This window comes from Lethenteron reissneri, chromosome 30, assembly GCF_015708825.2.
Source record: "Lethenteron reissneri isolate LAM-NWPU_2019-01 chromosome 30, ASM1570882v1, whole genome shotgun sequence".
Classification (NCBI taxonomy): Eukaryota; Metazoa; Chordata; class Hyperoartia; order Petromyzontiformes; family Petromyzontidae; genus Lethenteron; species Lethenteron reissneri.
Window position 1 is genome coordinate 4970978 of NC_083808.1, and position 25086 is coordinate 4996063.

General features: G+C 45.8%; 1 protein-coding gene across 1 annotated transcript in view; it reads left to right on the forward strand.

The window, feature by feature from the left end:
- The window catches only part of LOC133349437 (cAMP-dependent protein kinase type II-alpha regulatory subunit-like), a 46182-nt gene extending 21755 nt beyond the window's left edge, over positions 1 to 24427 (forward strand). The window contains exons 3-11 of the mRNA XM_061562868.1: positions 5625 to 5677; positions 8585 to 8668; positions 9733 to 9839; positions 11207 to 11360; positions 12962 to 13063; positions 13216 to 13290; positions 13587 to 13652; positions 15002 to 15137; positions 24190 to 24427. Of these exons, the coding sequence (XP_061418852.1) occupies positions 5625 to 5677; positions 8585 to 8668; positions 9733 to 9839; positions 11207 to 11360; positions 12962 to 13063; positions 13216 to 13290; positions 13587 to 13652; positions 15002 to 15137; positions 24190 to 24323 (911 nt within the window). The 3' untranslated portion in view covers positions 24324 to 24427. The remainder of the gene's footprint in view (positions 1 to 5624; positions 5678 to 8584; positions 8669 to 9732; positions 9840 to 11206; positions 11361 to 12961; positions 13064 to 13215; positions 13291 to 13586; positions 13653 to 15001; positions 15138 to 24189) is intronic.
- Positions 24428 to 25086: the final 659 nt, after the last annotated feature.

The following is a 25086-nucleotide window of genomic DNA, read 5'->3' on the forward strand; positions in this document are numbered from 1 at the left end:
CCAGAATGCATCTCTCCATATCTCTGCGCTACACTTTTCAGCGTTTGTTCCATGTCCTTTGTCAATATTCATGTTCCTGGGCCACGTTATAGCAAGTAATATACCGTACACCTTTTACAATATTTTTTCCCTTCAGACGCATTGGGATATTGCTATTCATCATCAAGGCTATACGGTGCACATTTCATTTTTTTCTCTCCAAGGATTCCAAAACGACCACTGTGCAGGCCCTCAAATCAATCATTTTCCGTACAGTATTCAGGCGACCATTGCCAGCGTTCTCCGCGAGTGACAATGCTGCACGGAATCCCCACTGCCTTGCTCTTTGCCTAAAATGGTTAATTGTGAGGCAGGTAAAACAGAGATGGCACGTATATCCAAATAGGGGCACTGCGTCACATAGATTGCCAATGAAGATGAGTCAATCTTAATAAATAAATAAATCCCATGTCAAATGCGCACGTGACACTCGTGCACGTAAGATAATTGAGGCTACGTTTGATGAAGGCTTTATTAGAAAATCAGCACAAAGAAACACAGCGGTAATTTGTTTAAGATGGGAGGGGTGGGGGGAGGCACTGTCCGAAAAGAGAGAAAAAAATTTGACAACAGCAGCAAATGCGATCTTCCAGAAAAGGAGGGTACACTTTAACGAGCAATGGAGATAACCCGTAACGCTATCGCGTAAAGAGATCGGCAATTCACCAGCATTGATTCAAAGCAAGCCTGCCTCTGCTGATGAGACGTTGCGTGTCGAAACCGTTCCAGAGTTGAGGTTCCAATGGTGTAAATGCTTACCCCGAGCTCTCATACTCTGATGGTGCATTGTCTTTGAGTTGTGCGCCTTTTGGCGTCATCTGGTCCAACCCATGTGAGACTAGGCTCTAAGGAAAGCTGTCTCGGGTGTGGACCAATCAACTTCAAAGACAGTGCATATATTATCAGAGTTAGGTTTTTTTGCATTATGGCTGCAGGTATTGTGGTCTATGCAAACATGACTCCTTGTAAAAAAGGTGTCAGTTTTGTTGCCAGATAGAAGGGTAAAGAACCAATTATCGTTCCAGAGTTGTTTACTTGTCTTGAAACAACGTGCGGCTGACGGGTTACGTGAGAAATATTAATTTTACATGGAGACGGATATGCGAGCAGAGACATTCTCTGCTCATTTATTCTGCGGTGATCACAGATTACAATCCCACTTGCATTCTTTAGCCCTCATTGTTGCACGATGGCATGAATATTCTGCAGAAAGTCGCATTTGCAGTGGAATAGCGTGCACGCGTTCTTGCAGTCTGCGCTATTCCAGTTGTTGTGGGTGGGTGGGTGGGTGTATTTCTTAAGCTGCAACAAGAAAGGGATGAGGAGTCTATCCTCAATTGGTCTAGACAACTATTGTTGCCCAAATTACAGCCTTTGGACAAGAGCGATGGTGTGCAACGATCGCGGGTTTTTCGCAATCGCTTATCTCTGATAATGGCGATGCCAACATGACCAAGTCACTTTGTGATCGTTCCCTTGCAGCATGCAGTTTCGTCATGCAAAACCATTAACGCGTAATTAAACGAATAATTTAATTACCTGACTGTAATCATTCCCGCGACGTTGCTATTGTTATCATCTTTCGATGAAAATGGGTGAACGTGAATTATAATTACGGTGCAAGTACAATGAGCTGGTAATTCAACACTTGAGGGTAATATTCGGCACGCATTGGCATGGCATTGAACACATCAGCCACACCAAGACAAATACGTTGGAAATATTTTATTTAGAGCCAGGAATGGCATTACAATTGTGTGTGCCCCCCCTCTCCCATTATATAATACCACTCAAACTCGTTTGACACTGATGACAATAATCAAATGAAGAATGACAAAGTAGCAAATGGGTAAATGAAAAAAAACATACGGGAGATTTCGTACTCTTAGTTCTTTCGGTAAAGTCACGTAGGTAAAAAATGAAATTAAAATTAATAAAAAATAAAATAAAAATCACGACGTTTCGGAGGCAACACAAGTCTCCGTCATCAGGTGGGACCGTCACAGCCAGATTTGCTGCATCAAGTGAGGCAGGGATTCAAGATGCAAGCTCTTAAATACCAGTTAAGGGGGAGGAGAGGGGGGGGGATGTTATTATTTTATTTTTATTTTATTTTTATTAATTTTAATTTCATTTTTTACCTACGTGACTTTACCGAAAGAACTAAGAGTATGAATCCTTGCAGTCACGAAAGCTTCAAATCGGGAGATTTCGTAATCATTGTGCACACCCCACGCTGCTGCTGTTACCAACCGACAGCTGGTTGGTTGCTCAGAAAGGTGTGCATGGGCATTGCTTTGCTTCGTTCAAATCAATCATAACACTGGTCAACAAAAAAAACACATTTTTTTCTGGCCTGGACTTTTGCAGCTGTTTTAGGCTAATTCCAGGGTGCTGATTACAAATCTGATCTCAGATTTGCTCTATCGCATCTTATTTTATGCTATCGGCATACCCCATTTTTATTGATTTTACCCAAAATTAACTCTGTCACTTATGATTGCAAGTTGTTGCGAGTCAGTGACTGCTTTAGTGTTAAAATATGGTGCTGTATTTTTAGGATAATGTGTTTATAATATCATTTTATGTAGATATCCAAATTTATTTAATATTTTTTTTCTGCAGTTTTTATTGAAAATGCAATATTTGATATCTCAAAAACCTGATGTGATAGACAAAAACTGATGCCATATTTCGAATCAGCACCCCAAAATTACCTTATAACTGTTGGAATACCTTCTGCCAGAAAAAGTGTGTTGACCAGTGTCATTTCATATTGATAGGCGCCAGAGCAAATCGGTGTTCGATATAAATACTGAGCAAGGAAGTGATTGCAGACCAAATACAATGTTCAACAACAATACGGTATTGACATTTTATATACACTACAGACAGAAGAGAATTTAAAGCAAACATTTCCCCACGTCATTTGAGTTATTAATCAGCTATCTGAAAATAATGTCTTTAATTTATTCCCAAGTTTATTAATTATCCGGTGCACTGATAATTATATTTCCTGTGTAAGCTGTTCAACAACTTTGGTGCCAAAATACGGCAGTGGCTCGCTCTCTCTGGCTCACTCGCCCGCTGACTCTCTCTCTCTGGCTCACTCTGGCTGACTCACTCGCCCGCTTACTCTCTCTGGCTCTCTCTGGCTCACTCGCCCTCTCTCTCTCTGGCTCACTCTGGCTCACTCACTCGCCCGCTTACTCTCTCTCTGGCTCACTCGCCCTCTCTCTCTGGCTCACTCACTCGCCCGCTTACTCTCTCTCTGGCTCACTCGCCCTCTCTCTCTGGCTCACTCTGGCTCACTCACTCGCCTGCTTACTCTCTCTCTGGCTCACTCGCCCTCTCTCTCTGGCTCACTCGCCCGCCTACTCTCTCTCTCTCGCTCTCTCTGGCTCACTCACTCGCCCGCTGACTCTCTCTCTCTCTGGCTCACTCACCCGCCTGCTCTCTTTCTCGGTCTGGCTCACTCGCCCTCTCTCTCTCTGGCTCACTCGCCCCTCTCTCTCTGGCTCACTCACCCTCTCTCTCTCTCTGGACAACCAGCGATCCTGCAGGATTCACCAAAGCCCCCCCGCGCCCCTCCCCGCAAACCCCAGGGCTGTGACGCCTTCGTTGCTAGGTGTTGCACAATGTTGTGCACAGCACGCTAATGGAATGTTGACAAGAAGAAAGTGGGGGGGGGGGGGGGGGGGCGCGAGATGGGGCTGGGCTGAGGAGAGGGGGTAGGTGGGGGAGTGCGGATGCAGTGAAGGGGGCCGTGGGGTAGACTGAGTCAGAACGGATGGAGAGAGGATGTTCGTCCACCTGCTGCTGTGAAGGTGTTTCTACTTGAGTGCTAATCCCTCGCTAATTAAGCTGTGCTATTGCCCCCACTGGCATTTAGCATTTCCAAACTTTTTTTTTCCTGCCTCGTTCACGATAATTATAGGCAAATATAAACCTGAGCTTTTTTTTTATCTCTTCTGAGCACGCATATTCACGGCTTATTTAGAAGGAGGTTCTAGTTCATGTACATCCGGTGTTTGTTCATCCACTGCTGGATGAGGGCCTCCCCCCCCACCACCACCACACGTTGAGGGCTGGCCACCGTACCGGTCAGTGTGGATTTGTGGAATGCGTGGAGCGCAGACACGGGAGCATAGAGAGCACAGCACAACAATGGGTCCTCTCTTGCTCGTGACGTGGCTCTACAGCCTGCTGTGCATGATGGTCACCCATCTAAAGTAGTGTCCAGGCTCGCGATTTGCCTAGCTGCTAAGATCTGGTGAGATCGGACACATTGGTCAAAGGCCAGCAGCAAGTAAGTAAATACAATGCAATTTATTTTTTTACAATAAAATATATTGTTACATTTTATATAACATTCGGACGCATTAATTGATTTTTAAGAAGCCATCATTACCGTTAATGTGAAAGTAACAACAGTATTTATGACCAATGCACGCACACACATTGTAAGTATGGGATTCTTACAACTCCAAATCTAAATCGTTGCATCTTCCATCAATGACAGCTATAGTGTGCAAGATGAAATACCATACAGAAGACCTACCCTGACGAGTCTCAACGAGGATGAAACCAGTGCAGCAGCTGCCTTGGCTTACCTTTCTGCTGCCAAAACACACAAACAGATAACGCAAGGCCGTGTGTCGCAGGATGTGTGCAAGAACGGCGATGATGTCATCTCAAGTTTAAAACCTAGATTCTGCTAGCCAAAACAAAGCCCCGAGGTTGTAATTCGTGTGAGGCCACGCGGTGGTTTTATGCCAACATCGTCAATAACCCTCCGCCACCCGATAAGATTGTCGCGTCTAGAAAAGTTACTATCCGTACGTGCCAATGTACAGGGTGCTTCAAAAAAATGTGAACACTTCGGAGAATTTGCAACAGCACCACAATAAATGTGCCTCCGGGCTCTGGAGACCACCTGGAGAAGATTCCAGGCACGTGTTGACAATGATGGCGAACAAGTGGAGACTCTTTTACTCTTTGCAGCTATTAACATATATTTGTTTTCACGTTACTCTGTATTATTATCCATTAAAAACGATAGTCCCATGTAAGTGTTAACATTTTTTTGAAGCGCCCTCTACTGATCACAATTCTGACCAATATATAAAAACAACTCTTCCTCACCCGTGGCGTTACACTCTTCACCAAATTCAACATTGACCCGCGACGACGTTTCGCACAAACTGCTTCGAGCTTTGTCAGGTAATGAACTCCTGGAATCGAGTGACGTCGCCCTGACAAGCGAAGCGTTGCTTGCTAAATTTCGATTTAAAGCTTTCGTGACTGCAGGGATTCATCTTCTTGGTTCTTTCGGTAAAGTCACGTAGAAGGGAAGTAATACAATAATAAAAATAAAACATAATAAAATTATATAATATTACATCCCTTCTACGTGACTTTACCGAAAGAACCAAGAAGGCGTTGCTTGCTATTATGCGTCGCTGCCGAAGACGTGTGTCTGCATACACAGTACCGTACACGGCGTGTTGTGAGGGTGGATCGAGCCCGTGGGATCTACCTGGCGCCCCTCCACCTCCTCATCACGGCGTCTCTCCTCCCCTCAGTGTGTGCGGAGGCCTACAATCCAGACGAAGAGGAGGAAGACACAGAAGCCAGAGTGAGTAACCAGTCACACCGGCTCACTCGAATAATAACGGTGATAACAAACGAAAAACATGAATTTGGACCTCCTACAAAGATCCCACATTTGGCTAAGAACATAACCGTCAACCCATATGGTTTACCCATTTTCAATACGGGCAAAAAAAACATTATTATTTTTGTCTATTTGTTTATGTTTCTTCCTTGTGATGGGACTTTGTAGGATGAACGTTGTTGAGATTAATAAGGGCACGAGATGACCAATACGGTCTGAATTTGTCTGTAATAAGGTAGGACAGGTATGTGATGAATACCAATTTAATGTAGATTGTAGACTTTCCTCACTACCATTAATAACGATACGTCGTGAGAATTGTATTATGTTTTATTTATATTATTTTATCAATTCCCTTCTACGTGACTTTACCGAAAGATCCATGTAGACTTTCCTCACTATATTTCTGATTCCGAATACAGTGCAGTAATAGCTGTATATTTACACAGTGCTTTCCATGATGTGGTTTGCGTTCACAACGTCGCATTTCCGACGCACTGGGAACTGAGAGGTACGGTCGGATATGTGAGTGTCATTATCAAATGACACTTGCACCACGCACAAAATAGGCTCCCGGATACCAACTACAGCACAATATTTTCTTTAAGCATGGGGAAAATGCTTTACTCTGCTTTAGGAGCAAGCAAATGCACATGAGAATAAGCATGAAAATATGACCTATGTGAAGAGGTCATATTTGTGGACATCTGTGGAAACTGACACTCGTGCAGCAACAGTGCACTGGGGGGTGTCGGGCGGTTATGTGGCCAGGGTGGATATGCGGCGGTGTGCGAGATGGAACTGTTTGCTGTATGACACATGAGCCACTTGCACCGACCATCACCTACCGATTGTTGCAGGCATGGCGCATTCACGCGACAGTGGAAGAATATTACCAAATCATTACACCGCTTCAAATCAACATTACACTGCCGGCCTTCACTATTAACAGCTTTTATTTCAGAAGCCTCGGTAACTTAGTTGTTATTTTGTCAAAGCCTTAAACACCCCATTATCCACCTTCCTCCGTGCTCTTATATAAAAAATAAATAAAAATGACCCCGACAAAAATTGACTTCAATTCATCACTGTTTTAAAAACCACTAACTGCAGCGATGATGAATGCACTATACCCGCACACGGATGGTTGTACATATCGGTCAAATCACAACGCACGTGGACAACCTCGTGTTCACACCAACCACAATCGCGTGACGTCCATGCAAATGTGTCGATGCCGCGTGTGAAACGGTGACGCATGGAGGCCATCGATTGCCATCTCATGACCAGAGGCATCGCGTCACATCGCAGACCCCACGGGAGACGGCAGTGAATTGGTCACAGCAGATGCGAATGATGATGATACACGCATCAACGTGCGCGCATAATAATTGGGGATTTTCAATTCGTATGTTGTATATACACTTAAGAGTTCTTCAATCGGTATGATTTTTTGTTGGGGTATTTTCGATTTGACAATTTTTTATTATTCAAATATATAAAGGGCCCTGACACAGTCATTCTCAGGGCAATGATGACAATACTGCAATGAAGAATGACAAAGTGCCACATGTAGAAAAGGAAAAGCATATGGGAAGATTCATGCTATATGGGCATATGCCAAACTGCTGCTAACAATAGAGGTTTTTGGGTTAGATCGCGTAAATTTATAAATGTGTCGTTAAAACCCACCACCACCCAAAACAGCCAACTAGTAAGGGTTGTCACGTAAACAGAACGTGGCCAATTCGTCACTAGTACAGCACACCGGTGTGTTGGTGAGCCAAGCCACAACATTTATGAAGCTCGTTGTAATTACTGGCGAAACGTCGTACTCAGTTTGTAAATGTTGTTATATATTTACGCGATCTAACCCAAAAAACCTCTATTATGGATGATATTGGTTGCGAAAGCCTACCACGTGTTCAACCGCTGCTAACAAACCGAACGCTGGTTGGGTGCTCATTTCATATTTATACCTCCCATGCAGCACATCTCAAGGACTGAGATGTTGCATAGAAACGTTGTGGGTTTAGTTTGTTGTCCTTCCCCCGCACCTCCGATTAGCACGGTTGGCTACGAAAGACCTTCAACGTACAAACATGCAAGGTGCCAGAGCAAAAAGTGTTGTTCGATATATAATTGCTTAGCAAGTGCTTGTAGACCAAATACCATGTTCAACAACAATACAGTGTACACAATATGCCTTTCATTCAGTTGAAAAACATTTTTATCACTCCAGTCTTGCTCTTGCTCACAGAGAAGATGGAGCGAGTGTGCGGGAGCTGGATCAGGGGTCGACAACCTGCCGCTCCGGGGATGCACACGGCTCTTTAAGGACCGCTTCGCCACTCTTATTCACCGCGTGCATTGCGGCTCTCGAAAGATTTAGGGTTTTTTTTTTTTACCGAATTCAAATAGAATAGCTCTTCTTGATCTTTTGCTTGCCTACCCCTGAGCGAGATGGATTGTCACATCGCGGCACTATGAGAGGTTGTTGACAGCTTTGGGGGCAGGGTCTTCATACAGCAGTGGTTGATCATTAATGAATGGTGATGATGGTGATTATTATGACGATATGTTGCATGTAGCGGATTCACATCCCCCGCCCCACGCCTCTTCTGCAGCCACTTGAGGAGTTACCATTCACCACAATTCTCAAAAGAGGAAACATTTCTTTAAACTTTAAACCTGACTTGTGACCACTCGTGCAATCGTGCTCACACAATGTGACCGAATGAATGAAACAGCCACTTTTATGGCTTAATGCATCACAGATAGTTCTCAGTGTGTAAGTTTGCAGCTTCATGAGCAGTGTGTACTGCAGCGTGTGTTGACTGGAGATAAGGAGAATGTTTATCTCTGCAGGTCATTCATCCCAAGACAGACGAGCAGCGCAACAGGCTGCAGGAGGCCTGCAAGCACATCCTAATCTTTAAAAACCTCGACCAGGTAAGACATTGCATAACTGCACACAGCACCGATGTCAACAATGACGTCAACAAACAATCTGATAACCCCGCACCGATTACTATAAAACATCATCACAATTACCGTACACGTTTATATTTACGTAGAAATTAACATGCGTGGCTTGTGGCCAAATCGCCCAGAATGCGTTCGATCTCGTCATATGTCGGAGGCGAAGCAGATATGAGCCTGGACAGTTTTTTTGGATGGCCAGCCACCTAATGTAACAGATGTTACAGGCTGCAGCAGCGCTACATCGTGGGGTAGTGCAGAGAAATGTATTGTTGTACTGTACTGCAGTTGTTCTCTTCGCCAACCCGCACTGACCAGCGTCGTGGAGTTCAAATAACCTCTCCCCCCCCTCCACCAAACCATCTCCACGGAGCGGGGCAGCCATCATCCAGTAGTGGAATGACAAAGGACCGTTACGTGTGCAAGTGCAAACACGTACAAAAAAATGCACATGTCGTTAAGATGTTGACCGGTGACTAGCAGCTGCGTCGGTGCATGTTGTGTTTAATTTACAAAAGGAGAGAGTGAGAGAGAACACGGGCGAGGTTCATCACATAGTGCCTAGTTGTTTACGGAAACTGTGTCAAAACACTGTCAACACAAGTGGTAATGTCTACGAACAGGGAGCGCATTCATTTTAAACCGTATCTCCCACGAATCTGAAACGGCGTTTTAAGTGCTACGGGCCGAGATAAAAAAAAATAACGAAACTTTTTTTTACCAGGTAAGGCCCACTGAGCTATATATCTCTTTTTCAGAAGCGACCTGGCCACAAATGATAGCTCAACGAAGTGGCTTATCACGTGGAAATGTATCGCAGCCAAACACTCTAAACGCACGTTTTTAAACGTGCAGGGAAAAGCCGGAGGACCTGTAGAAAAATCCACGCGACCACTGGGAGAACATGCAAACTTCAAATATCCAGGTGTCAGGATCAAACCCACGAACTGCATACCTGACGAGGGAGTTAACATCTCGCCACCGTAGCGCCTAAAATACTAATATTTCCCTCCCCCCCGCCTCATCTACTTCAGGAGCAGATGTCACAGGTTCTGGACGCGATGTTTGAAAAGACGGTGGAGACTGGGGAACACGTCATTGACCAGGGAGCTGATGGAGACAACTTCTACGTCATTGAGAGGTGCAGCAGGATGGTAGCGATGAACATTTGAGCACTTTCCAACTGCGGTTGAAAGAGTTGATGGATTAGCTGTGTCTGTGCATAAACGGGGGAGGGGGGGGGGGGGTCGCAATAGCTTCCGCAAAAGTTCAACATACATAAAAAGAGAGAGTCCAATAAATGTGTGTTGCTACAAGAGACTTGCCGTGCAAGTGAATAACTGGACAAATTGATGAAAGAGCTGTCCAAAACTTGTAAAAACCAGCATTAAGGGGTCCCTCGTTTAAAGCAGAATGTAGCCGCACTGTTAAGAAAGTTTAAACAAATGTTGCCATCTTGCATAAGGACCCTCCTTTATTTGCAAAAATATATTTCTATTTTGAGTCAACTGCCCTGTAATTTGATGAACTGTCACAATTCAGAATCACTAAATTTGTATTTATTTTTTAAGTGTGGAGATTATAGTAGCCACAACTGGCTGCAGAGGCCACATGAACCTGTGACATACAACATATATAAATAGAAAAAACAGTGATTCTAACACATGCAATTGAATGCATGTGTCTTGAGCTTAGGAATCAATATTAACCAATACTTGAAATAGTTGTTTCACCTCTACATTATCCGAGCCTTTGCGCACGTAAGAGTAGAGTGACACAGACAATGCAGCAAATCCTTCCTATTGCTGTATTCAATCCTCTACCGATATTAGGAAACACTTTCAACTCGATTGAAAACTCATTTCCTTAAAACTGCTCTTTTAGTTTATTTTGTTGTCCTTCAGCCCTGTACCTCTGATTCGCGCGGTTGGCTACGTACGGTGCGAAAGAAGTTCAACATACAAACTACATACAAGAGGAGTCACTTGAAAGCAGCGGCAAAATGTATCATATTCAGGCTCATTCCTAACAGCGTGCTTCAGCCGCACCGAACCTCACAAAAATAATATTCATGGCCAGTTTGGCTCCTCCCACCCTCAACCAGTATATATACAAGGACTGTTTTCTTAGAATTTCTCTCACTTGATACAGCTATCGTGCTGTGACTGGTTCCACCTGAAGACGAAAGCTTGTGTTGCCTCCGAAACGTCGTGATTTTTATTTTATTTGTATTTTACTTTTATTAATTAAAATTTTTTACCTACGTGACTTTACCGAAAAAACCTAAGAATATGAATCCTTGCAGTCACGAAAGCTTCAAATCTAAAATGTATCCTGCCGTCTGCGTCCATTTGCGAGTGTCCGCGAGGCATGACTGGAGTCGTTTATGCAAACCGTGGATCTTAGGATCCGTCAATGCCAAACCTTCCCCCCCCCCCAACACCATGCACGCACGGCACGACTCCCCACTCTCCCCCCAGAAACGTGATTTTCGTTTCCGTTTGGCAGGGGAATGTACGACATCTACGTGACGACGAACGACGTCTCGCGCTGCGTGGGCGCCTACAACAACCGGGGGAGCTTCGGCGAGCTCGCCCTCATGTACAACACGTCCAGAGCCGCCACCATCATCGCCACGTCCGAGGGGGCCCTCTGGGGACTGGTGTGTATGTTAAAAAAAAACGGACCGTCGGGGGAGGGGGCACGCAGGTCACGGACGGCGGGCCTCTTTATTATTGATAGGTTTGAGCAAGACGATAAATAATTAAAGATATACACGAGGCGTGTGGTGGGGGTGGAGTGGTGGTGCGGCGGTTAGCGCTGTAAATTAATTATATAGAGACGTGAATAATAGATGAGGTGGCTGGATCATTTATTTGGGAGGAGGGGGTAGAGGGCAATTGCCCATGTCAGAGTCACTCACTCTGAGATTAGGTCAGCCACCTGTGATTAAACCAGGTTCTCTTCTGCATCGAGTTGCTGGTCTTAGCTCGGTCACCAATATGATATTTTTTTTTTATTTGGTAAGAGCCCTATTGAAAGAAAAAGTTTTAAAACATGTCAATGCATGCCTGGGTAAACAACGAATATATTTTAATGACGAAGTGGCTCTCATGCAACAGTTACACATGCGTAGCTAACCATGTGAACAGCAAACATCATAAAAGAGGGTTCTTGTGTGCTTCGATATAACATTAAGAATTAAACATCGTAAACGGTAAACAGCATTGACAAAAAGGTTCTGAAATGCACACAAATTAGTACCTAGGTCCAAATCACCATGCAAAGTAAACTAAACAAATATTGACTTGTTGTTTTTACTGAAAGGTTTGATTATTTTCCATAACGAGTGGAACGATTTGTTATGTTAATTGTAAACAAGAATTGTTAACGTAAGCTTTATGACTTCATAACAATGCAACTGCGCACACTGTGTCAGTTCGCCCAGCCACGTTGTGGGTGTTTTAATGACAGAATTCAGGAGAAAAGAAAATCAGGCCTTAAGAAGGTCATTGAAAGTAAATAAATCCAGAGGTGGCTTGGTGGCTCAGAGGTCGAAGGGCTGAGCTGGCACCACTGAGACCCCTGGGTTCAAAGCCGCACATCTGCCTTTGATTAATCTCAGTCTTCAAGTTTATCCATAATTGAGTGGGTTTTTTTAAATTAGATCGCGTAAATATAAATGTGTCGTTAAACACCACCACCGCCCGACACAGCCAATTAGTAACATTTGTCACGTTAACAAAACATGCCAATTAGTTACTAGTACAGCACACCGGTGTGTTTGAGAGTAAACCCACAACAGTTACAATTCGAGTATGACGTTTAACCGGTAATTACAACCAGCCTCATCAGGCGACAGCCAGAAGTTTAGTGAGTTCAGGGGTCTTAGCCTAGTCACTAACTGACTGCACAGAAAGAGCCCCATAATATTCGTTTTTTTCCACTTAATTTGGCTAAATCTCAAGTCTTAGAATTACTCATGTTTATTTTAATTTGAGACGGACATTAATCTGTAGCAGGGTGGACAGACAGGTGCAGTTCCTCCAAGTGTGGAGAAGAGGTCACTTGAAGGCTTCTCAAAAGTAGTTCTCTGACATCCAATTCCGTGTGCCGTCCTCTCACACTGACGGTTGCACTGCTCTGTGAAAGAACCGAATGGGACAATCGGATAAACAATTGTGGAAATTTATAAATAATAATAAAAAAACAAAGGCAAGTTAAAGTAACGTCTGTATTATTTTCTGTTCGTTCTGTGGCCAGGATCGCCTTACCTTCAGACGGATCATCGTAAAAAATGCAGCAAAGAAACGAAAAATGTACGAATGCTTCATTGAAACAGTACCTCTACTAAAGTCACTTGATGTGAGTACAGTAGTAAAATGAAATCACCAGCACTCACCTTTTACGACTGCACATTCAATACACACGTACATACATTTGTGAAGTAACAACTATACAATCCGAGCCAAGACTGCACACACAACAACACCTCATTGCGTCTTTCTCGCCAACAGTTTTCCGAGAGGTTAAAGGTCGTCGACGTGATCGCGTCGAAAAGCTTTCAAGATTCCGAGCGGATCATTGCTCAGGTGACCCGTCGCAGAAATCTCCTGAAACCGTATTTCGTGAAAAAATATATGCAGGCCGCATTGAAAATGTCGGCTTGCGCGCAATTCACGACTAAAAAAGGAGCCGCCGCACTTTTAAATTGTCACGTAAACATTTCCACGAGCTGGCAAAACACTGAACTTTTATGACCTTTATTTATCGGTTGCTTTGCATGTCCGTTCCTTTAACCTTTCAACCCCGCTGCCAAAGTGTTAGGTTTCTGTACTTCTTTTAATTGTTTCGCAAAACCAATTTTAGCTTTCATCTTTGCCGCCAGGGAGAAAAAGCTGACTGTTTTTACCTCGTCGAGTCCGGGGAAGTGAGAATTGCGATGCGGAGGAAGGTAAGAACAACACTCGCAGGCGTCAAACGTGTGCCTGATTTAGCACGTTGCAGCACACCGTTAGAATGTGACGGAAATACAATTCACTGGACTTGTATTCTATTTCAATATGGTAATATTTAGGATATGTTGATGGGCACAGGAGGACAGCTTGTGTCTGAGATCATCAATTTGGCATGGACCTAACCACAAACCTATGCCTCGCAGCACGAAGAGTAGCTCTGTGGTGTCTCTAATAAAGTTGTTCCTGAATATGACGTGATTTTTTTTACGTATGTTCCAGACGGGACAGTTTTTTTTTAACTCATTCTCACACCGATACTTTAATTATAGGGTAAAATAATTTCTAATATTGTCATCATAATGCAAAACATGTTGAGCACAGCTGATATTTGTTTTGGCTGGGTAGCACGACACATTCACTGGGGAATCTCAATCTGTGTAGCATTCCTCTGCTTTTAGACAAAAGTCGCATCTGGTTTCTGGCATCCACTCGCCTGCCTGGGTGAATGTGTATTTCCTCAATGATTGTCAAAAACTCGTTGCCAATTACTCTCCTGTAGGCATTGAAGGAACGTTTAATATGTTAACTTATAAAATATTGGCTTCATTTCCATATCTCTAATTATAAAATGTTTTCATTATACCAGCCTCTTGTCCTTCTAGCCCTATGTTAATCAGCAGAATTTGTTTTAGCACATTTTAGATTTTCTAGGAAACCCATGAGCAGAGCGTATTAAACAAATACTGCTGGTTTACCTGATGTTATTGGTAAAGGCCTTTCTAAACAATAGAAGCCTGTCACTGCAAGACACAATATTGCATAAAAACGAATTTTGCACATTAGAACATTTCACAGCAAATGCAGATATCTCCTTCACCAATGGATTGGTGACTGTGGTCTCCAATTTAAAATCATGGACCACAAGAGTAAAGCTACTGCCGGCTTCAATCATTCACCACAAGCCGTCCACTGGCTCACTCGCCAACCTTGACAATAACATAAATAATCCTTAATCAACTCTCTGCCATACAAAAGAAGCACCTGAGAAGTCAACGGCCTTCGCGTAATTCTATAGATCTCTTTGTAAGTCTATAAATCTCCACGTGAGACGATATCTCAAACCGCTGACCGCATATAGTGATGCCAATACCCCCTTCGATCGTTCACCGGCAGCAATTCAGACATTCAGCACGAGGCCACTTCTGCGCACATCCACTGGCTCACTCGCCAACCTCGGCATCAACGTAGAAACATCGCTGACTTAACTCCAGGCCGTGCGTTATAATAAGAAGAATGCGTGATTTCAATTTGCTCCGCGTGCCTCCGTCTGAAACGCCCGCGGCAGTCGGTGGCGGAGATGGACCCGCGGGAGGTGGAGATCACGCGGTGCACGCGCGGCCACTACTTCGGCGAGCTGGCGCTCGTCACCAACAAGCCGCGCGCCGCCTCGGCTTACGCCGTCGGGGAAGTCAAGTGCGCCGGTGAGTCCAGTCGCTGGCTGTTGAGGGCGCCGCGCGGTTGCGAGACATTAACTACCTCGTATTCTGGGTTCTTTCGGTAAAGTCACGTAGAAGGGATAAAATAAAATAGTAAAAATATAAAACCATTAAATTCTCACCACGTTTCGACTGCAACACAAGCAATCGTCATCAGGTGTGTTGCAGTCGAAACGTCGTGAGAATTTTATTGTTTTATATTTGTATTTTATTGTTTCCCTTCTACGTGACTTTACCGAAAGAACCAAGAATTTTAATCCCTGCAGTCACGAAAGCTTTATCCCCGTGGTCGTGTGAATTTTTCTCCGGGTCCTCCGGTTTTTCCCTCCACATTTAGAATTGACGTCATGTGTTTAAAGTATTTGGCTGCTGCTATAAATTTCTACGTGATAAGTCACATTGTTGTGGCCAGGTGACTTCTGAAAAAGAGCTATAAAGCTCAGTCGGCCTTACCTGGTAGAATAAAAAATAGTTTTACTTTAGTTTTCTGATATCCACTATTCTTCTTCTCCGGCTGTTCATCGCGAACGATGATGGCTGCGGAGAACAGCTAGCAGCATCATTTCATTGCGTCCCGGTGGGATGAGAGGCCCAGCCCTTGAGCGGAAGCATCGGCCACACTGTGGGCAAGAATTGGTATTTATGTTGTGCCGTTTCTGGCGTTGATTATCATAACGTGTATGTATGTTGAACTTCTTTCGCACCGTACATAGCCAACCGTGCTCATCGGAGATGCGGGCGAAGGCCAAAAAACTAAACACACACACACAAAACATGATTTATGTGCTTGTGTTTTCATTTAGAAATAGGCAAGTTTACGCAAACGTTGCTTTTTTGTTCAAGGTTAAAGGAAGAGTATTCATATATATTTATATTTAAAAAATCATTAAACATTATTATAGACTTCTGTAAACATAGTTTACAGACCTCTATCGATCCACTGCTGGATGAAGGCCTCCGCACATCCAGAAGGGCCATGGGGGGAGGGTTATTTTGAAATATTTCACCATTCTAGTCAATGTTGTTTTGTAAGAGAAATGCCCAGGACTGGTTAAGATATCGCTCGATCCTGATAAATTATCTGTGGCAGTGTCCTAACCGCTGGACCACTACTCCACCACAGTGTTTATAACACATTAATAATGAATAGATGCATTTGAAGAAATGCTGGGTCTGTGTTGTGAAAATTTGGCATTGACAGAGAGTGCACAGTGACAGACCTGACAATTATGCCATGGGATTTACTACCATCTGTGATCTGGAAAGGTACAGCTTTTTGGGGCAAGAATTGAAGCTAATTTGTTCACATTTGTGCAAATAAAATTGCAAATAGGGCTTACATGAATATTGTAACCTGGAGGTTTTTTAATTATAACCACATTAGACCACCTAAGATGTTTAGATATACAGTATCAACTTGCACTTTCAAATATCGTGCCATTACACCACATGACACAAGCACTTGAACCCCTGCCATTATGAGTCTATAAATACAATGGCTTTCCTAACCACTACAAAAAAAAAACACCGGATAATCACAGCTGTACACCATGCAAATTGACGTGACGACCTATTTTGTGAAAATTACATATTCAGCCGGACACACTGCAAAACCTTCCCAAGTTCTTCCGAGAAATATTTAAGTAATGTCCAATACAGTGGGCTTCATATTTATTCCCCAGAGGTGCTCCGCAATATTCTTCAGTCTATATGTAATGCGGGCGTAAATGGGCGGGGCGGATATGACGATCCGAGAGGGAGGAGTCAGGGTGACGTGGGGGAGAAGTTATAGCGGGGAGACAGGAAGCTATCTGGGTCAGTCGGGGGAGTGAAGGGTGGTGAACACGTTGGGTGGTCGCCGTGCCTCAGCCTGGTGGCTGAGGGGCTCATGACGGCGCCAGCCAGCGGGGTGGAAGAGAGAGTGGCGAGATAGCCACAGAGGCCACGAAGGGCTGAGGTAGGAAGTGGCGAGATAGCCACAGAGGCCACGAAGGGCTGAGGTAGGAGATGGCGAGATAGCCATAAAGGCCACGAAGGGCTGGCGTTGGGAAGTGGCGAGATCGCCACGCACGGAGGAACAGGGAGCAGCGATGGAGCTGCTGTGGGGGCAGCCGGAGGGCTGCACCAAGAGCCTGCAGCGGAGCTGCAGGAGCGTGGAAGGCTACGGGAGCGAAGGCAGATGTGGGGCTGCCAGGGAGAGAGTCTCAGGAGGAGTGCCGTGTGGGAAGGAGAACGCGAACCCCAAATAAAGGACACGGAGTCAGCAAGAAGTGTCTGAGTCCTTTTATTACACTGGAGTCAGAAGTGAAACGGCATCTCAAAACAACTGAGAGAAAGAAGAAAAAAAAGAATATTCCTGCTACATCATCCGACGACGACGACCTTCCTCAGACGGTGGACCTGCCTGCGATGGAAGAGGAGATCCGTTCTGGAACGAGTACGGGTCCGGGTGAGCAAGGTGTCGCCGCGTCGGTGGACCTGTCTGTGCCGGAGGACGCCAACTTACGATGGAGACAGATAGCGATGCAGATGGGGACCTTGAAAATCGTGCTGGCGCAACTGTGTGAGTTCACCACGCCGAGGACGACGTCGGGGAGGCCCGGTGGTGATCCGCAGGCCTCTGCCTTTCCTGCGCTGCCAGCGCCATTGCCACGTGGCACGAAGACGCCATCTTGGGCGTGGCAGGGGAGAAACGGCGGGAAGCCGCCATCTTGTCTTCACCGCGGCGGGAGGACGCCGCCATCTTCAACATCGCGGCGGAGAGGCAGCCTTGCGCTGCCATCTGGAGGTGCCGCGGGGTGAGCAGCCTGCTGTGAGCTGCTGTTTTTCGAGGGGGTGCTGCGAGGAGAAGACGCCGATGCTGCAGCTGCTGGGGCGGGAGCTTCCCGTCCTGGCTCGGGTGCGTGACAACGGAGCCGTCAAGTCGCCGAACGAGTTCTGCGAGGCGTCTCAAGTTGCCACCCTGCCGTCCTCTTCTTGCTGCAGCCCCGGGCGAGTCATAACGATACGCACCCGGCCTTAACACACACCTCACTCATCTTTCGAGGGCCGGGGGGGGGCTATTTTGGTTTTCTCTTATGACTCGATTGTGCGGAGCGCGGTTCGGACTGTGTGTATGTGTGTGTAATAACGATGAACGCGCTATCTGCTTGTTGCTTGGTGTCAATATAAGTGTGTGCGTGTGTTGAGAATGGACGGAGAGTCTGCTGTATTTGCTGAGTGTCAAATTGTGTGTGTGCGCTGCTGCGTGGAGTTGTTATCTTGATGGTGAAGTTAATTATTAACTTGGGAGCGTCGGGTATCTTGCGCTGTATTATTTGTGGGTTACCTTGTGCGATGGGCTTAAATGAAAAAAAAAATTTTTTTTTTTGGTGTATTGTGCTGCGAGGTGCTGTGTGCGATGCGATTGTTGCAAGAGAGAGAATAATTGTGTTGTTGCTGCAAAGTTACGACAGGATTAATGGTGTGTTGGTTGCCTGCAGATCTGCTTGCTATTGTGCTTAAATGTACGCGTGTGATCGCGATATGCTGATTGCATGTGCTGTTATACCGTTCTGTATGGTTATGGGGTGCGATGCAGTGGTTGACTATTGGAATTGAGATTGTTATTATATTGTGCGTACCTGTTGGAAATTGGTAACAAATTCGAGGGGGACCCAAATATTTGGTTGTATGGTTGTTGTGCACACGAGATTGCGTGTATATTATAGAGGGGGACCATAAAATTTGGTTGTATGGGTGTTGTGCACACGAGATTGCGTGTATATTATAGAGAGGGGACCCAAAAATTTGGTTGTATGGGTGTTGTGCACACGAGATTGCGTGTATATTATAGGGGTAATTGAGCTTTTTGAAAATGAGGGTGCGCGATGACGCCGTTGTGGGTGGCTTAGATGTGAATGCTAATGGGATCGTAAATGGGCGCCAAGTGGCGTCGTGTATTGGTTGATTGCATGCAGCCACGAGTTGCTTTGCGAGTTGGGTTGAGTAACCAATGTGGTTGGTAAAATATTGGTTAAAAATTCCACGATATGACAGCTGTGCGCAGCAAGCTGGGGCTGTGCGTCTATCGTTGGTGGGGTTGTTATAACGTGACGGGGGATGCGTCTTGTGACCCCCAGCTAAGGGAAGCTGGGGTGCACGAATGGAGAAAACTGGCCACGTGTTCGCACGTTGGGCCGCCATTTTGCGCGCACGCGGGGTATGGCGACGATGCGCTTTGCGGAAAGGGCCGCCATTTTGAGTGCGCGCGAGAGATTGCGCGAACGCGCTGGGCGAAGGGGGACGCCATTTTTGAGCGCGCGGGAAAAACCGCGGTGGGGCAAATATTCCATATGTTATGCCGCCATTGTTGATTGGGTGATGCACGAGTTGTGGTCACATCGGCCTATGGCTGATGGCTGACCTGACAGCCCGGAGGCGAAACCTCCGTGGTATGTCTTAAACTAATGGGCCATGTGCTCATATGGCTCGGGGAGTCATGGTTCAGTTGTGCGGTGGCAGACTGAACCTGGTGTGCCTGGGGCTCACGGGATCTGGGTTAGGGTGTTATTGTCTCTATAAGAGAACATTGCCCCGTGGGGAGAGTACATGGGGTCTGGCATTGCTGGGGGATGAACCTTCCCTGGGCTATAAAGCGTCAGACTATAAGAGGCTGGTGTGTGTCCATCGCTGATGGGATAGTAAGGGAGGAGCATGGCCGAGTGCTGATCTTCCCCGAAATGGCACTAGCCGAGAGTATGGTAAATGGATGTTGCTGTGGGTTGACGACCACGGTGAGGGTTACGGCGAGTTAAACGTCACCGCTGGGGAGCGTGGCTCTCTCCACGCGAGGGTGTGCGATTAGGTGTTTTGTTGGGTTGCTGAGAGTGACCGTGGGTACATGCTGTGTACGTGCGATGTCTGTGCTGGTCCTCAAGGGAGGACTGCTGGTGGGTAAGAGCAGGAAATTTTGTTGTTGTTGTCACGTGTAAATAATATTGTTGTTAAAATGTAAATACTGGGGCATCCATTGCGTTATTTTAGGTATTTATGGGGAGTTTTTTTTAAGCGGGCTGAATTTACATCATCTCCACTACCCTGAGGCCGGGTGGCTGTCGTGTACGACATGCGGATGTGCGTTGTTGTGCTGTGCCTCAGGGGATTGGATTCTCCTTCTCGTCACAGATTCTTCAGCTCCCGTCGCACTGGGTGTTACCTGGTGTGCTAGCTGGATGAGGACTTGAAGGAGCAATTGAGCGCCGTTCGTCATTCTGCTCTACCACTTGCTCTTTGACGTTGGACTTGAGCCGAGCGGATGGAACTGCAACATGGACACGCACTAAAACATCACATTTCTGGGTTGTGCGCGTTGGCCGTTCTTGCGTGTCAGTTGCCGTTTTTGTTCATTGTGCCATTTTTATTCTTGTTGATGTTGCGCGGAGGACAGGCCGGTGTTCTGTTCCAGTTCCTGATACCTCCCCTTTCTTTGCTTGTGTTGTTGTTATAATCTCCGTTGTGTCTGGGGGACTCCTGATTGTGATGCCTTCGCCCGCATTATTTTGTTCTGTTCAGCCGAGGACGGCTGGGATTTTCTCTACGGGGGAGGGTAGTGTAATGCGGGCGTAAATGGGCGGGGCGGATATGACGATCCGAGAGGGAGGAGTCAGGGTGACGTGGGGGAGAAGTTATAGCGGGGAGACAGGAAGCTATCTGGGTCAGTCGGGGGAGTGAAGGGTGGTGAACACGTTGGGTGGTCGCCGTGCCTCAGCCTGGTGGCTGAGGGGCTCATGACGGCGCCAGCCAGCGGGGTGGAAGAGAGAGTGGCGAGATAGCCACAGAGGCCACGAAGGGCTGAGGTAGGAAGTGGCGAGATAGCCACAGAGGCCACGAAGGGCTGAGGTAGGAGATGGCGAGATAGCCATAAAGGCCACGAAGGGCTGGCGTTGGGAAGTGGCGAGATCGCCACGCACGGAGGAACAGGGAGCAGCGATGGAGCTGCTGTGGGGGCAGCCGGAGGGCTGCACCAAGAGCCTGCAGCGGAGCTGCAGGAGCGTGGAAGGCTACGGGAGCGAAGGCAGATGTGGGGCTGCCAGGGAGAGAGTCTCAGGAGGAGTGCCGTGTGGGAAGGAGAACGCGAACCCCAAATAAAGGACACGGAGTCAGCAAGAAGTGTCTGAGTCCTTTTTATTACATATACATAACCCAGATGTGCGTCACCGTATTCTTCCAAAGCCTCATCTGTTTGCATTACAATGTTTGCACAAATTGTTGCATACCACTACAAAGAGGTGACTCTTGAAATATGAACGTGGTATGTAATCCATAATGGTATGTAATTACCTACTATAATCACACACAAATGTATGTCTGTCCCGCGCGTGACGTCACTCCACGTGAGGCCCACCCCCCTCATTAATATTCATGAGTGGGTAGATTTTTACACTAACGCAGAGGAAGGTCGAGCTGAATTAAATAATGTATTACGCACAAGCCGCTTCAAATATGACGTTTATTTACAGAAAGTGACGTGCGTGACGTCACTGCAAAAGAGCCCCCCCCCCCTTCATTAATATTCATGACCGCGTGGAAATTTACACTAACGCACAAAAAGGTCGCGCACTCCACATGCCGCACCCCTCCCCTCATTAATAATCATGAGCGGGTGACGTCACTCCACATGCCGCACCCCTCCCCAATAACCGTTAGCAGGTGACGTCACTCCACATGGGGCAACCCCCCCCCCCCCCCTCATTAATAATCATGAGCTGAACAATTTTTCTGTTGAATATTTCAGATTTACTGCAATATACATCCGTCCTTGGACGAGCACACAAGCTCGTTATTATAATAATATGAACCTATCCGACCTTTTTTGCCAGTATCAAAATTATGAAAACAAAGAATAGGCTTTGTCAGAAAGGGTTATTTACCTTAATGCCGATTATTTTTAATGTTCGGACACTAACATAACAATAATAGTGATGCGAATTATGTATCGCAGGAAGCACGTTGAATCTAAAGATTATTTTATTAGGATGGTCCTGCCAATGTCATTAGCGACCAATTTGGCATGTTTGGAGGAAAACCAAAGGACCCGGCAAGAAAAAACCCACCACGCACGAAGGGACGACACTCAGCACCACCATCTCGCGGCCACCTCGCAGCCATACACCTCCAACACCTGGCAAAGCCTTGGTGGACTCAGTCCTATCTTAAATTTGGAGCTTTCGTGACTGCAGGAATTACTCTTTGGTTCTTTCGGTAAAGTCACGTATAAAGATAATGTTCAAGCTTGCGTAATTGACCACGCGTCGCCGCACTCATTGACATGTTAATTGTTTCTCTAACCCCTCCCTCTCTCCGCCCCCGCCCCCCCTCTGTCTATTTAAGGCCTCGCCACAGAGACGATCTCCCTCTCTGTGCCTGTGTTACTCTCTCTCTATGTATCTTGGTGATATCTGTCTGCTTATATGTCTGTCTATAGTTTTCTGGTTCGATTTTTGTTGCAATTTCATTTATACCTGATGACGATTGCTTGTGTTGCAATCGAAACGTCGTATGCTATTATTTAATTTATTATTTTATCTTTATACGTGACTTTACCGAAAGAACCAAAGAGTAAGGGACTCAGTCCTGCCTAGCCTCCAATATCTGACAAGATCAGTGTATTCCAGGATGCGGTGGTCACAGGCATATTTAGACGATTATATGAACTACAATTTCCCAAAATTCTGATCTATAATGTATATCGGAGTCACATGGCACATGTTTGAATTTAAACCATTAAACACATATTCTCATTCAAATCATGCAAAGGTTTCTTGGAACACGCTTGCATTTTAGTTCTAAACAAAGGAGGGAGAAAACTAGCTAAGATGATATCAGTGTGTTTGACCGTTACCGTAATAATAGTGATAAATGCTTCACCCAAGCTATTCATACTTTGGTGTTTGCATTGCCCTCGTACTGTTTGCCTTTTGGCAGCCTTTGGTCTCCCACTGGTGAGGCAAAGCCATAGAAGAGGCTGTCTTTCGTGCAGACAAATCAGTTTCAAGGACAGTGTATGTCTAATTATCAAACATATCTTGTTCGCATTTTTTTTACCACAAGTTTGTTTGGTTAACTCAGACTTGATTCCTTGTAGTAGGTGACTATTTGGTGTTTGAACATCTGAACACCCTGTATTTATGCCAGAAAGGGTAGAGGCATCTTTATTCTTGCAATGCAGTCTCATTTAGACACCGCAGTATATACGTCTAAACTGTGCTGTATCGTGTTGTCTTCCAACTATGTTGCTGGGTATACAGGAGGTCTTGGGTTCGATCCCGACCATGACGCCTGTATTTTTGGAGTTTGCATGTCTCTCTCTCGCCGTGGTCGCGATTTTTCTCCGGGTCCTCCAGTTTTTCCCCTCCACATTTAGAAATACGCGTTCAGACTATTTGGTGGCTATGAATTTCCACGTGATAAGCCACTTTGTTGCATTATCAATTGTGGCCAGGTCGCTTCTGAACAAGAGCGATATAGCTCAGTGGGCCTTACCTGGTAAAATAAAAAAATGTTCATAGTCTAGTTTTGGCAAGGGGCTCTTTAGAGCGTCCCCTGAAGGGCCTGGATATGTTCCACTTCATCGTTAAATGGCCAAAAAGCCTCGATTTGAAAAACATGCCAAAACATGCACCTCTACTTGTACAGGTGACGTAGCCGCTGTTTACATCATTTTAGTTTGTTCTTTTCATTTACGTGCCCAGGCAGTTTGTTTAATCTTTTCAAATCTCAAGCTGATTGCGAATCAGAATATATCAGCGTACCCGTAAGTGAGAGGCACGCCGCAGCTGCATTAGATCAGAGGCAATGGCACCTAAACAGGAGTCTTTCATCTGGCAGCAGATAGAGAATTAATGATAATTACGACAACGATGACGTTGATGCCGACAACCGTAAACATTCCCCCCCACCACTTCCCCCTCCGAGGTGGCCGGGAGATTCGCATGAGCACCATATATAGGTTCGCTTTGACAGAGACGGGGTGTGTGCCTTCTCTTCTCTTGCGCAGTGATGGACGTGCAGGCCTTTGAGCGTCTGTTGGGCCCCTGCATGGACATCATGAAACGGAACATTGAGCACTACAAGGGGCAGCTGGTGGCCTTGTTTGGAGAGAGCGTTGACCTGACCGACCCTGACCTGTGACACGTCCGACCTTCAGGCCATTCCTCAGTGTTCAACTTCCCTCTTCTCTGGCTTGGCCCTACCATGGTGGGTGAATGAAGGGGCCTGCGGGTTAGTATTGGGTGGGGAGGGGGGGGGTGAGAGTGGTGCTGGGAGGTGGGAAAAGGACGGGAGAAGGGACATGTGAGTGTCCTCACCTATCCTGCATAAAATTGAACACTCCAAAGTTAATATCACACGTCTGTGCTTCTGCACCAGCCATACGTATCTTTGCGGGTGTGCGGCGATGGCTATTGAGTGTCCTGCTTTGCATAGGGGTTATCATCAAACCTCGTAATGGGGGTTCTTTGATTAGATGAGCACCTAAAGCAATGTGAAGGAGCAAAGCCGAAGTTCTAAGTTGTGTGTGTTTTTTAAAAAATCTGTGACTTTATATGAACGGTGCTGCGAACATCGCTGCTCCACTGTTGATTAGTTTTGTGTTATAATTTGTATTTGTCTCACTTTGCGGTGGGTTAATAAACATGAACCGCATCACATGCCGGTCAAGTCAGTTGATTTATACTGAAGAATCATCCAACCAGAATATAACGTTTTAAACTCCCACCAGACTTGTAAATGTCACTTATGCGAGGTCAGGAGACAGAAATTTTAATTAATTTGCAGTAGATACCTTTTCAAGTTGGAACCTCTTGTTGAAATGGTGAGGCCTAATATACACACACACCATTGGTAACGTGTGTGAAATCTGCTCTGTGTGTTTGGGCCGTACCGCCTGTCCGAC